General features: G+C 34.9%; 1 protein-coding gene and 1 pseudogene across 1 annotated transcript in view; one reads left to right on the top strand and one right to left on the bottom strand.

The window, feature by feature from the left end:
• Nucleotides 1-563: 563 nt before the first annotated feature.
• The window catches only part of Srp72 (signal recognition particle 72), a 33,883-nt gene continuing 19,926 nt past the window's right edge, over nt 564-14,520 (bottom strand). Inside the window, exons 12-19 of the mRNA XM_027938075.2 lie at nt 13,711-13,775; nt 12,040-12,135; nt 11,248-11,351; nt 11,037-11,114; nt 9,851-9,988; nt 6,731-6,768; nt 3,498-3,657; nt 564-2,552 (exon numbers count right to left, since the gene is read on the bottom strand). Of these exons, the coding sequence (XP_027793876.1) occupies nt 2,375-2,552; nt 3,498-3,657; nt 6,731-6,768; nt 9,851-9,988; nt 11,037-11,114; nt 11,248-11,351; nt 12,040-12,135; nt 13,711-13,775 (857 nt within the window). The 3' untranslated portion in view covers nt 564-2,374. The remainder of the gene's footprint in view (nt 2,553-3,497; nt 3,658-6,730; nt 6,769-9,850; nt 9,989-11,036; nt 11,115-11,247; nt 11,352-12,039; nt 12,136-13,710; nt 13,776-14,520) is intronic.
• Nucleotides 4,042-4,562, top strand: LOC114093363 (large ribosomal subunit protein uL15-like; annotated as a pseudogene).

The raw sequence follows: 14,520 nt of genomic DNA, 5'->3' as shown, positions 1-14,520 counted from the left end.
CCTGTTATGTAGGAGGCCTTGGATTCCACCCCCTAGCACTGTCAATTAATTAAAAGTATAGTTTATACATGCAATAAACTGATTTTTCTTCATCAGATATTTCTGATAGGCTTGTAAGGAACAATGAATAGCAGGTTTCACAAGCCTTGAGTGATGCAGTGGTTTTTGTTGTTGTTGTTAATATTTTGTAGTTGTAGTTAGACACAATATTTTTATTTATTTATTTTTATGTCGTGCTGATGATCGAACCCAGGGCCCAATACTTGCTAGGTGAGCCCTCTGCGGCTGAGCCACAACCCCAGCCAGATGCAGTGGTTTTTAAGGTTAGCTGTTCAGAGTTTTATTAAAAAGACTGATTAAAAACTTTTAAATGCTGTTTTGTTTATACCCATGTCAACATGATATATTTTCAGCGGAGTTTAAACTGGGTTCCTGCAATCCCATTAGATTGGCTTTCTGGCTCTGCTGGGAGGGGAAGGAGACAATTTTAAATAGTTTGAAAGAAAATTCTTAGATGTATTTACCAGGAAGTCCTCCCCAAAATGCCAACACTCAAAACACAATTATCCATAGTCACTGCTAGAATATTTTATTTTAAAATGTGCCATAGTGAATGGATGTATCCACACTGGTTTTTATAAATGTACACATACAACATGTATATACAAAGTTATATATGTCATTGGTTAAAGCCCTGTCCAAAAGAGGAAATAATTGATGGTGTTAACACTTCATTTGACAATAATTTATTTGTTTGAACTGAAATTTCAGTTGCTTAGCAATGACTAATACCAATGGCTGCCAAAAACAATGACTAAATAGAGAACTGTAAATTTCACTGTTGTGCCTTAGGTCAAAATTTTCAAAGATGGATAATTTTCACCAAGATTCTGTTGCTTAGTTAACCTAAAAAATTATTATCTTTAACCATAGAAATTTAATGGAATTCTAAATAACAGATTTACTAACAATCATTCCTATACTGCAGTATATATTCAGAAGGAATAAATATTTGTCACTCTTACCAAGAGACTGTTCTGTTTAGCTCAAAAGTACAACATAATAAATCATTCTTATTTTAAGACCTCATGTTTAGATGCCACTGAAGATTCTGATTATGTTAAACAGAAAGGCAGCACTTCGTTTCTTATTTTAAAGATGGAAAGCCTTTTTAGAAACCCTTTGAGGAAGTTTCAGTAGATATGTTCAGAATCTAACACAGCAGCACTTTATTAACAAGGACAGAGTAATTTGATCACAAGGAAATACTCATAAGTCTTAAATAAATTATACTTGGGCAGCATAAAATGAATATTAAACAAGGGGAGGCACCCCAGTAACTGTCTCACAGCTGTTGAATGTGAAGGTGGCTTGTGAACAAGGAAAGACAAGAACAACAGTCACACCACAAACTGATTGTAAAATACTTCATTACTTAGAGAAAGGTAATGAAAGGTCAAAACCCATAAGGAAAGAGAAGCCATTAGAGTATCTATTAATTGGGCCAAACAGTCCTGTTAGATCTTAATACTTCTTGGTATTGATTTCCTGTCTATGTAATGAAGTCAATGTTTTATGTTCTTGATAGGGGCTATCAATCTTTCTGATTAAGAAAGTCCAAACCCATCTGACCTCATAACACTAGGTCAAAGAGTCAACTTCTTACAACATTGATATATTTTGAGATATTGAATGGTGCTAAATCAACATTAACATAATCTGAGAATGAAAATGATAAGGGGCACAAAGGAACCATATACACATATGAAAAATATTCCATATTCCAGTATCACATGACAGAATTTATGGTCAAAATTATTTAAAACATTTACTTTAGTCTTTTTGTGGTCATTTAATTAAGTGAAGAACACTAGTGTTTTGGTAAGGTTCCTTCTTATCACATGATATTTTTAACTCAATACTTAGAATGCTCAGAAGATTCCACTTTCAGCCTCCTAGGGCCATGTAAGACATAATTTAAAGTGGGACCTAAAATAGCAACAAGTGTCTTCAGACTCTAGTAGAAACAGTTTCTGTTTAAATCCTGGGAGACCTTAGATAACATGCCTTGTTTGTGAAATGGAAAAAAGATCAAATCAGCACACAAAGATAAAGGGTGCAACAGATATCAAAGTGGTATATGCCTGATCATCTCCAGTCCTCATAATCTGTGCAAACATAGGCAGTTCAAATTACCAAACCTGACTAGGCAGTTTGAGAAAGGTGTTTTCCTATTTGATGCACAAGAAATTATTTTATGAAAATATGTGGATATAAGATGGAGCAGTTCTGTGCTTCTTGCTGTGTTACCTTTATTATGTTCCTAGTATATCACTGAGGCTATTTAAAAACAGCCTGCAACAAGGACATTCTATCACCAGCCACCTTTTCCTCCTTTCTTCTTTTTCTGTTGCTGTTTCTTTTTTGTTGCCGGGGCCCCTGCAGGTTTCTGGTGTCTTGGGGGTATGATGTTACTTGTAGAGGCAGAGACTGTTGCTGCACTGCCAGGTCTTGGAGAGGTGGGTGGGCTGCTCACAGTTTTACTGGCATCCCTGAAATCATCAGACCAGAAATATTTTGGTCATTCATAAATTCAACAAAGAAAAAGGGTATATACAAGTGTTCTACTTTCCATATCTAACAATTTTCCACTTTGTTTAAGGTACATCTCTGATTCCTCACCCTTTTTCTTTTGTTTCTTTTCTTTTTTTTTTTTTTTAGCAGTACTAGGGATTGAACCTAGGGATGCTCTACCTATCTAATCTATTGGAACAGGTTCTCACTAAACAGTTCAGGCTCGCTTGAACTTGGAATTCTCTGGCTCAGCCTCCCAAGTAGCTGGGATTAACCATACCTGGCTTTCACCATTCTTTGAACAAAATTTTTACTGTTTGTAACTAAAAAACTATATATCATTCATGCCCATTTTTAGAAACCTTATAAAAGATTAAAAAAATTATTCTGGGCATGGTGGCACATGCCTGTAATCCCAGTAGCTCGGGAAGCTGAGACAGTAGGATCGTGAGTTCAAAGCCAGCCTAAGCAACAGCAAGGTGCTAAGCAACTCAGTGAGCCCCTGTCTCCAAATAAAATAGAAAATAGAGCTGGGGATGGGGCTCAGTGGTTGAGTGCCCCTGAGTTCAATTGCCAGTACCAAAAAAAAGATTAAAAAATTAAGTGACTTATAATTCTATGTATAAATAACATTTTAATTTATTTATTAATGTTTACATAGTTAAAAGACTCAGTATAGTTTCCTTTTCCTTTTCAAACAAAAAAATATTTAATTTAATAATATAATCAAAGTTTTAGTATTTACAACATATTCAAAGCAGAACTATATTTTCTCTCTTGTATACTGCAAACATTTATCAAGAATATATGATTGTATACTTCTCATACTTAAAATATATTAACAAACTCTCACTAATATCCTTAAATCATTCTCAGAAACAATCTATGTTCTAAGCAAGTTCTATTACGAAGCCATGACTTACAGTTCAGATGAGGCCCCTGCAGTTGCTCCCTGGGTCCCTTTTCCAATCTGATCCTTCTTTTTACCCTTCTTTCTTCCTCGATAGTAAGAACGTTCTCTCATTGGTAGCCATCTTTCTGGATCTGGGGTAACTTTTGGGTCATAATTCTTAGGCAGTTTTCCTGTTTAACAAAAGTAATAAAGAAATGAGGGATATGCCCCTAAAAGTTTCAAGACAGCTTGTTTACACAGTGTATCTATGCCTGGGAATAAATAACACTACAACAGAAATTAGTCTGAGAAAGTTTTATCTGTAATAATCTAACTAGGGAAAAGTCCTCATTTCTAAGCATAATACAAGATTTAGAGGCTAAAGATTTCACAGCTTTATTTGTATAAAATTTTAAAGTTTGACAAAATACATTTTTAAGAAAAATAGCAAAAACCTTATATTCTATAAAACAGAGTATATTGATATCCTTAATATAGAAAGAATCCTTAATAATCAATATGCAAATCACTCAAGAAAAAAAATAGGCAGTTATCATTAGGGTAAGCCAGAGAAAATGAGTCATTAATCATGTAGAGAGATGCTCAACCTTACTAATTAAAAATGGGAAAGGTAGCTTTTTTGTCTCAGCCGCAGACATCCCGTCCAGTCTGAGGAAGACCTGGAAACTTCTGGGACACGTGAACCATGCCCACTGCCATATTGGCAAGCACCGGAAACACCCAGGAGGCCAGGGTAATGCTGATGGCATTCATCACCACAGGATTAACTTTGACAAATATCACCCAGGTTACTTTGGGAAAGTTGGTATGAGGCATTACCACTTAAAGAGGAACCAGAGTTTCTGCCCAACTGTCAACCTTGATAAGTGGACACTGGTCAGTGAACAGACATGAGTAAATGCTGCCAAAAACAAGACGGGAGCTGCTCCCATAATTGATGTAGTCCAATCGGGTTACTACCAAGTTCTGGGGAAGGGAAAGCTCCCAAAGCAGCCTGTCATCGTGAAGGCCAAATTCTTCAGCAGAAGAGCTGAAGATTAAAGGTGTTGGGGGTGCCTGTGTTCTGGTGACTTAAAGACACCTAGAGCTCTGGAGGTTCATTAAATGCTAACAAATACTTAAAAAAAAAAAAAATGGGAAGGGTAACAAAACTTACTAGACTAACATGTTGAAAGCAGTAATACGAGCTGGGGATATAGCTAAGTTGGTAGAGTGCTTGCCTTACATGCACAGGCCCTGGATTCTAATCCCCAGCACACACACACACACACACACACACACACACACACACAGCAGTAATACCCAGTTTTGGTGAAATGATCACACTCAAACACCACTGGCAGAAGTATATAGTGATATATAGCCTTTAAGAACAACTCTTTAATTTGACAATACCCATCATTTATAGTCTCCTAGAAAATTCCTGAAGAAGTCCACGAGCCACAAATTACACAAGACATTCTCTTTAATGTTAATATAGCAAAATAACTTAATTGTCGATCAGTGAGAAAGATTAAATAAATTATACCTCTAATACAGTAAGCTATACAAATAGGTTAAAAATGAGGCGCATGTGTACTTAATCATTTGGAAAAATCTTCACAATTTGGTCTAGAGGACTGAAACAAATTATCATAATATTATGCTCATACTGATTTTAGAAAACCGGTCATTTAGCATGTAAGTATGTAATTATATGTGTTTCAGTAAACAAGAAAAGTTAGTAATCATCTCTGAGATTATGCATTTGTGGCAGATTATTTTCCATGCTTTATGACACCCTATATTATTAGACATATATTATCACTGGCTTTGTTGTTTTCTTCTGTTTTTAGAATAAGTACACATCACTTTGCAAATTTTTTAAAATGTTTATCTGGAAATCACAAAAACAGAAAAGAAAGTAACACTGCATATTATTTCTACCTAATGTTATCAGTTGTTTCTTTTTAGGTAATACTAGTACATAAAAGAACTAATTATTGAATTTTTATCCATTTCCAAGTACTATGACAAAAATAAAAAAAAAAAACAATAAGACTTCAAATTAAAGATAGTAGACTAGTACAAACATTAGCTTGTGTTCCCTCTCCAAGTTCCACTAAAATGGTAATAAAAATATTAGAATTTGGAAAAATAGGTTAAAAAAAGTGTGATCAAAAATTTTTGGAAACTGGAAAACAGCCGGAGCATAGTAATAAACTTGGTGAAGATTTGGGAAATCTGAGTCCTAAGATGGCAGTGGGCCAAATTAAGAAGTAACTGATTTTTACCCCAAAACTCAAGAACAGGTAAGTGGCTTCACTAGATGGAGCCAAATAGTAATTTCACCCACTCGTGCCAGAGATTGAAGAACCTAGCCCAAGCCAATCAATCCACAACATTCCCCTGGTTAATGGTTCAGGACTGACCACGGACCTGTGCTGGTCCAGTCGGATTAATAAGAAAGGTTTGCTGAGTCTCTCTGTCCTGCTGAATGTAAGTGACAAGCATGTAACCCTGTTTCCAACAAACTCTTGGGACTATAGTTCAGTTTTGTTGTCAAAATAAAGAGATACAACTACTACTGAGTCAATGAGCCTTGATGTTAACTTTCCTCTAGACTCTCAGTTATATAAACAGTAATTTTTCTTAAGCCAGTTTGGAAGAGCTTTATGGTATCTATAGCTAAAAGATTCTAATGCATAAAGACTGTGTGCCAGACATCATTCTTAGAGCTTTATATGTAGTATCTAACTTACTCCTTTGAGAGGTATATATTATCATACTGCATTTTAGACTCAAATGTACTAATTTCAAACAGTTTTAAAAATCATTAGGTTTTGCTTCTTATTAAAAAAATAAAAAATAAAAAATTTGGGTATCTATGATATATCCACAGTCACAGTGAAAAAATACTATGGTAACAATTTGAATTTGGACAATCTAACTTCAGAGTTACACTCTTTTAAATTAATAAAATTTTAGCTCACAAGACAAAAGTCAAGTATTCAAAGACACTAGAGAAGGGGGCATCGTGGTTATGTCTACAGAATTCTATTTAGGAATAAACGCAAGTTTATTTTTTTAAAAATATTTTTTAGTGTTTTTTTTTAGGTGGACACAATCTATTTTTTATTTTTATGTGGAGTTGAGGATCGAACCCAGCGGCCCCGCGCATGCCACATCCCCAGCCCTAAACTCAAATTTTTTATCTTTGTAGAAAGGAATCTAAAATTTGTTTTTCATTCTTAAAAAGCTTACCCTTCTTTTTCTTCTTCTTCTTCTTCAAATCTCCCTGTCTAAAATGAGAAGAAAAATCATTACCATCACTGTGCTAAAATATTTACTGACATTAAGTATGTGCAAAAGAACAAGCTGGGCACTTAATCATAAAGGTTATTTATTTATTTGCAGTGCTGAGAATTGAACCCAGGGCCTTATGCATGCTAGGCAAGCACTCTACCACTGAGCTACACCCCCAGCCCTCATAAAAAGTGATTTAAGATTTGGTACCAGTTCACCAAAGCTAACAAGCTGAAATATTAATTCAGGTTAAATTCAATCACACTTAAGGCATTATAACTTCTGGAAGATAGTTTAGAAAACACAGAAAAATGTTTTCAGAAAACAGACGCCAATTATGTTGAAAAATAATTCCTTTTTCTTTTGTACCAGGGATTAAACTCAGGGGCACTTAACCACTGAGCCACATCCCCAGCCCTTTTTATTTTTTTATTTTTGAGACAGGGTCTCACGAAGTTGCTTAGAGCCGCTAAATTGCTTAAGGCCTCACTAAGTTGGTGAGGCTGATTTCGAACTTGCAATCCTCCTGCCTCAGCCTCCAAGTCGCTAGGATTACAGGCATATACCACAGCACCTGGCTTCACCTCTCTGTACTATTTTCTAAATAGTATATGAGTAGTATCTGAAGTGTAACTGGTAAAATTTTGAATCAACATGAAAATCTGCAACACCTCTTGGTTAAATAACCCTTCATTTTCCAAGACTTTACAGAATTGATAAACTCTTTGCCAGAAGAACATGTAAAATACCTACAGAGATTATCTCTGGAAGGATATTCTAAACTAGTCACCCTGGTTATAGTCCTAGGAGGGAGAGGCTGAAAAGGGACAGGAGGAAGATTTTTACTTACTCTCAATATTCTTTTATTTATTTATTTATTTTGGTGGTGGTGGAGGTGGGGGGTGGTGTTGGGCTTTTTGCAGTGTTGGGATTGAACCCAGCGCCGGTCGCATGCCAGGAAAGGTCACATACCAGGAAAGTTTCCTACCACTGAACTACACCCCAGCCCTATCTTTCAAATTTTGAACCATGTGAATCTGTTAACTTTAAAAAGTAAGTAAAACCTCTGTTAAGCACACTTCAAAATAATTGTTAAGCATTCTGAAAGCTACAATGAAAACAGATGAAAAAAAAAATCTCTGTATATATTCACATGTGATATAACTCTGTGAGAACTATGAAACAGTAAACTAAAAAGATGAGACAGCAATAATTCCTGCCAATTCATTATACAAGTCATTCAATTATGGAAGTCCTTTCAGGATATCCTAAAGAATAATAAATGCAATGTGTATGTAGTGCCATACTTTAATATTTCATCTCTCCCTCTGACTTTGAAATAGTATTCTAAATTCTGCATAGGCACACATACAGTTTCCCCAAGATTCTTTGCAATTTCTTATGTCTCTGCCCCTCTTATCATCCTTGGAATCTGCACAAATGCTACCTCATGAAGCTGCTCCTAACTTGCCACCATCCCCAGGAAGAGCTACTCCCTGTGGCATGCTCCGCTCTATCCCACACCATCACAGTACACACAACCTTTCCTGCAATTGTTGTTTACACATTTCATTTGGCTTTATTTTTTGTTCAACACTTAGCATATACATTCACATAGTGTAGCTCCAAAAGAGACTACACTTTTGCATTGAAAAGTTGAGCATAAGCCTAATGAAAATACTATGTTTAATTTTAAAACTTAAAAGTTTACATCCTGATTATTTAAAATAAAGAACACTAAAGTTTTAGATAAAAATTGTATATTCTTAATAGTTACCCAACCCTGTTTTAGTAGAGAAAAAAATATTGAAAATATTTAAAAATGTTATTTGAAAATCCATTTAAGACCTAGGGTCAATTTATTTTATTTTGGGATTTCTGGTAAATCTTAAAATTAGAATTAAATGGAATTTGGAACAATGTAACATCTTTGAGGCTTTAATTCCTTTAAGTCTTAAAAAATTATTATAAGGATAATAATGCTTTTTTTATATAAGTCAATCATAGAAAAAAAAATCAATCATATATTCTTGCTTTTTCTTTTTCTTTGTGCAGTGCTAGGGATCAAACCCATGTCTCATGCATGCTAGGCAACTGCTCTACCACTGAGGTTTATCACCAGTCCTGAATTAAAAAAAAAAAAAAGAGAAAACAAAATTCAAAAGGCATTTTAAAAGAGGAAATAATAAAAAAATATGGAAGTCACAAAACTGGAGAAGTGTTTGATATCTTTCATGCTCTATTCATTCTGAATCAAAACTAGAATCATACATTTTACTATAGGTTTCTACTACCTACATTAAGATAGTAATACAGGAGAATCAGACTGTAAATTCCTTTAAATGAAGCTGGCCAACCTTTCCTCCAAATCAGCAAAATAAACCATCTGAATTTTGGTTCAATAATGCTAAATGATCTTAATGCACATCAATAACTTACAGGTAAATAAAGTAGGAGGCATCAAGCCAATGGAATATTTTAAATAAAAAGAATAAAATATGCCTACATTTAGTACATCAAAAGGTCTCTAAGGCTTTTTAAATTAAATGTAAGAAAATTTCCAAACAAAATAATTCTTCTGGGAAAAACAAAAAAAGTAAACAATTTAAGGAAAATATTAACCACCTATATGTATAAACAGGAAGAAAAATATTTGGAAAGATACATTAAACTAATATCAGAGGGGCTGGGATTGTGTCTCAGCAGTAGAGCGCTCGTCTAGCGCGGGCGGGACCCGGGTTCGATTCTCAGCACCACATAAAAAATAAAAGGCATTGTGTTGTGTCCATCTACACCTAAAAAATAAATATTAAAAAAAAACAACTAATATCAGAGATTAGTTCTGAGAAGGAGGAACAGGGGTGGAAATAAGAAATAAGAGCTGGGCACAGGGAAAGATAAGGAAAAGAAACAAATTTAAGCTTTATTTACATGGAATTTTTGAGATGTAGTTTTGTTTGTTTTGGTTTTTCTTCTTTCTTTTTTTTCCTTCTATTCTTGATATGTAGCTTTAAATTGTAGAATTTAAAGTCAACATTAGAATATTTTTATAAATGTTTTTAATTAGAAAAACATTACCCTTGTTCCTTCGGTTGACTATCTCCAGTAACTTTTCCACCCTTCTTCCGAATGTACGTAGCACCAGGAGAATTTTCAAGAGCCTCGACATCTACTTTTAGAGACATACTATCTGATGAGGGCAAGTGTTTGCTAAGACTGGGATAGAATAGGAGTTTAGGAACATAAAACACACAGGCACGCGCCTTTCAATATATTTGTGCCACTATAAAAATATTGTCTTTTTCTGATACCTGTCATCAGAAGCAAAAAATGTTCTAAAATCTACGGAATAATAAATCTGCAAGTTATGCCAATTATAAATATCTGTTCTGAAAGGAGAACTTGAAGAATAAAAATCTAATCATCTATAACTTTAGGGATATAGTTCAAGGTAGTTTCAAGACAACTATCAATAAAGACAGTAGAGGGGTGGGGATATAGCTCAGTTGGTAGAGTGCTTGCCTTGCATACACAAGGCCCTGGGTTCGATCCCCAGCACAAAAAATAAAAAAATAAAGACAGTAGAATGAACTGGATATAACTTTCCTATGTTCATACATGAATACATGACCACTGTAACTCCACATCATGTACGATCACAAGAATGGGAAGTTATATTCCATATATGTATGTCAAAATACATTCTATTGTCCTGTATAACTAAAAAGAACAAATATAAAAAGATTATTTTTCACCCTGGGGGGAAAAAAAAAGTTGCAACCATCAAGCTTATAAAACAGGTTTTTTAACTGCAAATGCTTTGACTTAGCATCCACCACCCCACCTCAGTTTCAGGAACACACACTGATTAGTGTAGCACATATGATCTAAGCTCTATCAGGACTCAAAATCCTCTTATCAATAATAAATGTTTCTAATAGTTCATAATTCATGCTCAACTATGCACATAAAACATGCTGTTGTCTTTTCATTCATTCATTATTATGTGCAGCTGGACTTGAACCTGGAGAAATATAGGGTTGCACCTTGTTGACTTCATTTTTGCTTTTGGAGCTAATAATCCCAAAGTGGATCCATCACTGTATTTTCCAATCACACTGATCAATAATTCTAATTTTTCCTTTTATCACTTTGGAAGGGAGTTATGAATTCTAGTTGAAATTTACAACATAAAAATACCTGGTCAAAACTCAGCCTCTAGTGCTTTATGGGGAGCTGTCTGAAACAATAGTCAAAAGGATACACTTTAGCTTTCTCTGGATCCACAAGTGAGTAAGCAGAAATAAGTTGCGCCAGGGTGTGAATATCTTTTGGATTTTGTCTGAAAGAAGAAAGAAGACAGTCACTGAACAGTTTGTAAAATAAGAAAGTAACACAAATGTGGAAAATAACTCCCTCATATCAATAACAGAAACAAAATGTGGATTTCTACATCTCCAAATTTTAGAGCTTACTTCCATAGCTGTTCTAGGTCACTAATTGCCTCCTTCTTCCGCCCATATTTGAGTTTGAAGTTTGCAGCTTCTCTTATCAATGACAAATGAGCAGGAGATTTGGGCTACAGGTCCAATTAAAAAAAATAATAAAAAAAAGTTAAGCCAAATATCTAGTAAATCAATGAAGTTGCATTAATTAAACTTTTTAAATGGACCTATCCATTAAATTCCTCATCCTAAGTTTTACTGAATGCCTAAAACAACAATCTCTCTCTCTCTCTCTCTCTCTCTCTCACACACACACACACACACACACACGTGGGTAAAGACATTAGTATAAGTAATCACCAATTTATGAAGTTACAAAACCCAGTTCTACTTAGGTTATCTGTGACTAAAAACATTCTCCTAAAACCAAATCCTAAATATATACCACCACAGTTGTCAACCATAAACATAATATTTCCCAGAACAATTATGTCTCTCCACTACCAATAGTATTAATAATATAAATGGCATTAGTGTGTACATATGATGGGAAGTTGGATATTGCCCATGCAGAGACCCACAATGGAAAAACTCAAGATGTTCCAATTAGATGGAGACATGATAAACAATTATTCCATATACTATTGCTCCAATAATTACTACCATCCATGGGCTCTAGCTACTTAAGATGAGCTCTATTACATGCAACCATGTTCTACTATCATTCTTATTTCATGTACACATACACAAGAAGGAGCTTCAAAAAACACAAATGATTGTTTATCTAAAACATGTCTTTATAACACTTTACTCCTTATTTACCTGATGGTTTTGATACCACTGGATGGCTTGTGTGAAGACCTCAATGGCACTATCAATATCTTCCTCATGGCTGTACATGGTCACTAATGCAGACACCTATACAGTCAAAGGTATAAATTAATGAATTAAAGCAGTGCCAGCTAACAAATGGTTTGGTAAGATCAGAAGCTGAGAAGTGCTTAGACACATTTACAAAGCAAAACACCACTAGACATTCAAGTGTATGATCAGCCAGGTATACATTAGTGTAGCTGAACTCCTGTTGATGAGCTCATGGGGCCTGAGCTGCATAAAGCCAGTGAAAAGCTTGTCCAGTATGCTTGAAGGACAGCAAGGAGGCCCACATGGCTAGAGTAGAAGGGGAGGGAAAACAGGAGAAGCAGTAGGAAATAAAGACAGATGAGGACAGAAACAGAGACAAAAAGTTGTATCTTTAATAAATATCAGGTGGGCTGTAGTTATAGCTCAGTGGTAGAGCGCTTGCTAAGCATGTATGAGGCACTGGGGTCAATCCTCAGCACCATATAAGAATAAATAAGTAAAATATAAGTTAAAACAAAAAAAAGAGCCAGCCAGGTGTAGTGGCGCATGCCTGTAATCCCAGCTGCTCGGGAGGCTGAGGCAGAGGATTGCAAGTTCAAAGCTAGCCTCAGCAATGGCAAGGTGCTAAGCAACTCAGTGAGACACTGTCTCTAAATTACAAAATAGGGCTGGGGATGTGGCTCAGTGGTTGAGCACCCCTGAGTTCAATCCCCAGTAAACCTCTCTCCAAAAAAATAAACATTAGTAAAAATAATAAACTGGCCAGAAAAAAAGACATGAATATAAAAAATGTAAGAGGGGCTGGGGATATAGCTCGGTTGCTACAGTACTTGCCTCGCAAGTATAAGGCCCTGGGTTCCATCCTCAGCACCACACACACACACAAAAAAAAATATTAAGAGGAAAATAAACATTATACATAACTTCTATGGCAATAAATTCAACAACGTAGATGAAATGGACAAATTCCAGGAAAAGTAAAAGAGGGATAGATATTAAATCTTAAAAACATTTTATTTTCAGCACATTGTTATTGGATTCTACTATGAAGTGTAGAACAATCCTTAAAATAAGAATCAAGACAATGCACTAACATAGTTATTATTAGATATTTATTGAGTACTAGCTGCAAACAAACTGTGTTGAGAAAACAAACATGAGTAAAACAGTTTCCATTCAATAGATGTACATCCTACCACCACAAAATGTCTTTACTATGAAACAGATGCTTTCCTAGCTATATTAATGATCTAAACCTGTGCTATTTGAATAACCAGAGAACTAAATACTAAAGTTTGGCCACTATTACTAAATTATCTTAACTCAAAGTGACATGATATACAATTTAAGTCTAAGAAATTCCCTATACAGGTCTGAGATTATCTGAGGTTGACTTTCTTCAATAATTTAAGGACCTAATAGGGCCTGGCACATTTGACTGAATAGTAAACTAACAAAAAGCAGAACACAGAATGAAATTAAATTTATACCAAATAAATGTTATTATTCTACTATTCATACCTTATAAATTATACATAAGAAAATTTGTAGAAATTAAATATAAATGAACATCAGACATACAATTCCACTATCTTCTCAAGTCTTATAATATTTTAATTACAAACTCACCATGCCTGGTTTATGCTTTAACTCCTCTATACTTCTCAATATTAAACATGCTTTGGAAATATTACCTTAGGAGATTAAAAACAAAACCATTATTGAAATCACAGTCTTATATTTTGTACTATCTCTAGATATACAAGCTTTGGGTTCTTGGGGTTAATATACTCCTTCTGTTAATTTCACAGAAAAGGAAACTGACTTAAGAGGAAATAATGTATCTTGTCTAAGCTTACAAAATTAATAGCAGAGTTGCTTCCAGAAAAGAAGTCTCTCAACTCCCATTCTGTTTCAGTTCTGTTTCTCTTTTATCACTCTGTAATTTGAATATAGTAGTAGGTGAATCCTTCCCTAAAGGCCTTGCTATATGTTAATATAGATATAAATGCAAAGGAAAATCTGTGGTGATAAAATTTTGGGTTTTCCACTCATTATAAACTTCAACAACTTTAAAAACAAAACAAATAATAATTAAAAAAAATACAAAAGACTCTCTCCTGTTTTTTTCTCCTCTCAGGATGATAAATAATCTTTGTAAGAATCAACAGAAACCAGGCAGTCAAGAGTGTTGGCAGGTGCACCTATAGTTCTAGCTACTCAAGGAGGCTAAGGCAGCTATATTAGGAAGACTGCTTGAACCCAAGAGTTCAAGGCCAGCCTGGGCAACATATAGCAAGACCCTGTCTCCAAAAAAGAAACCCAAACCCAAACCAAATAACACCATCACCACCACCCCTCCCCCCCCCCAAAAAAAAAAGATGAGGAAAAAAAGTAAAGGGAAGGGCAAGGAGCCAGGCATGATGGCGCACACCTGTA

The sequence above is a fragment of the Marmota flaviventris genome, chromosome 7 (genome assembly GCF_047511675.1).
Source record: "Marmota flaviventris isolate mMarFla1 chromosome 7, mMarFla1.hap1, whole genome shotgun sequence".
Lineage (NCBI taxonomy): Eukaryota > Metazoa > Chordata > Mammalia > Rodentia > Sciuridae > Marmota > Marmota flaviventris.
This window is presented reverse-complemented; position numbering and strand designations above follow the sequence as displayed.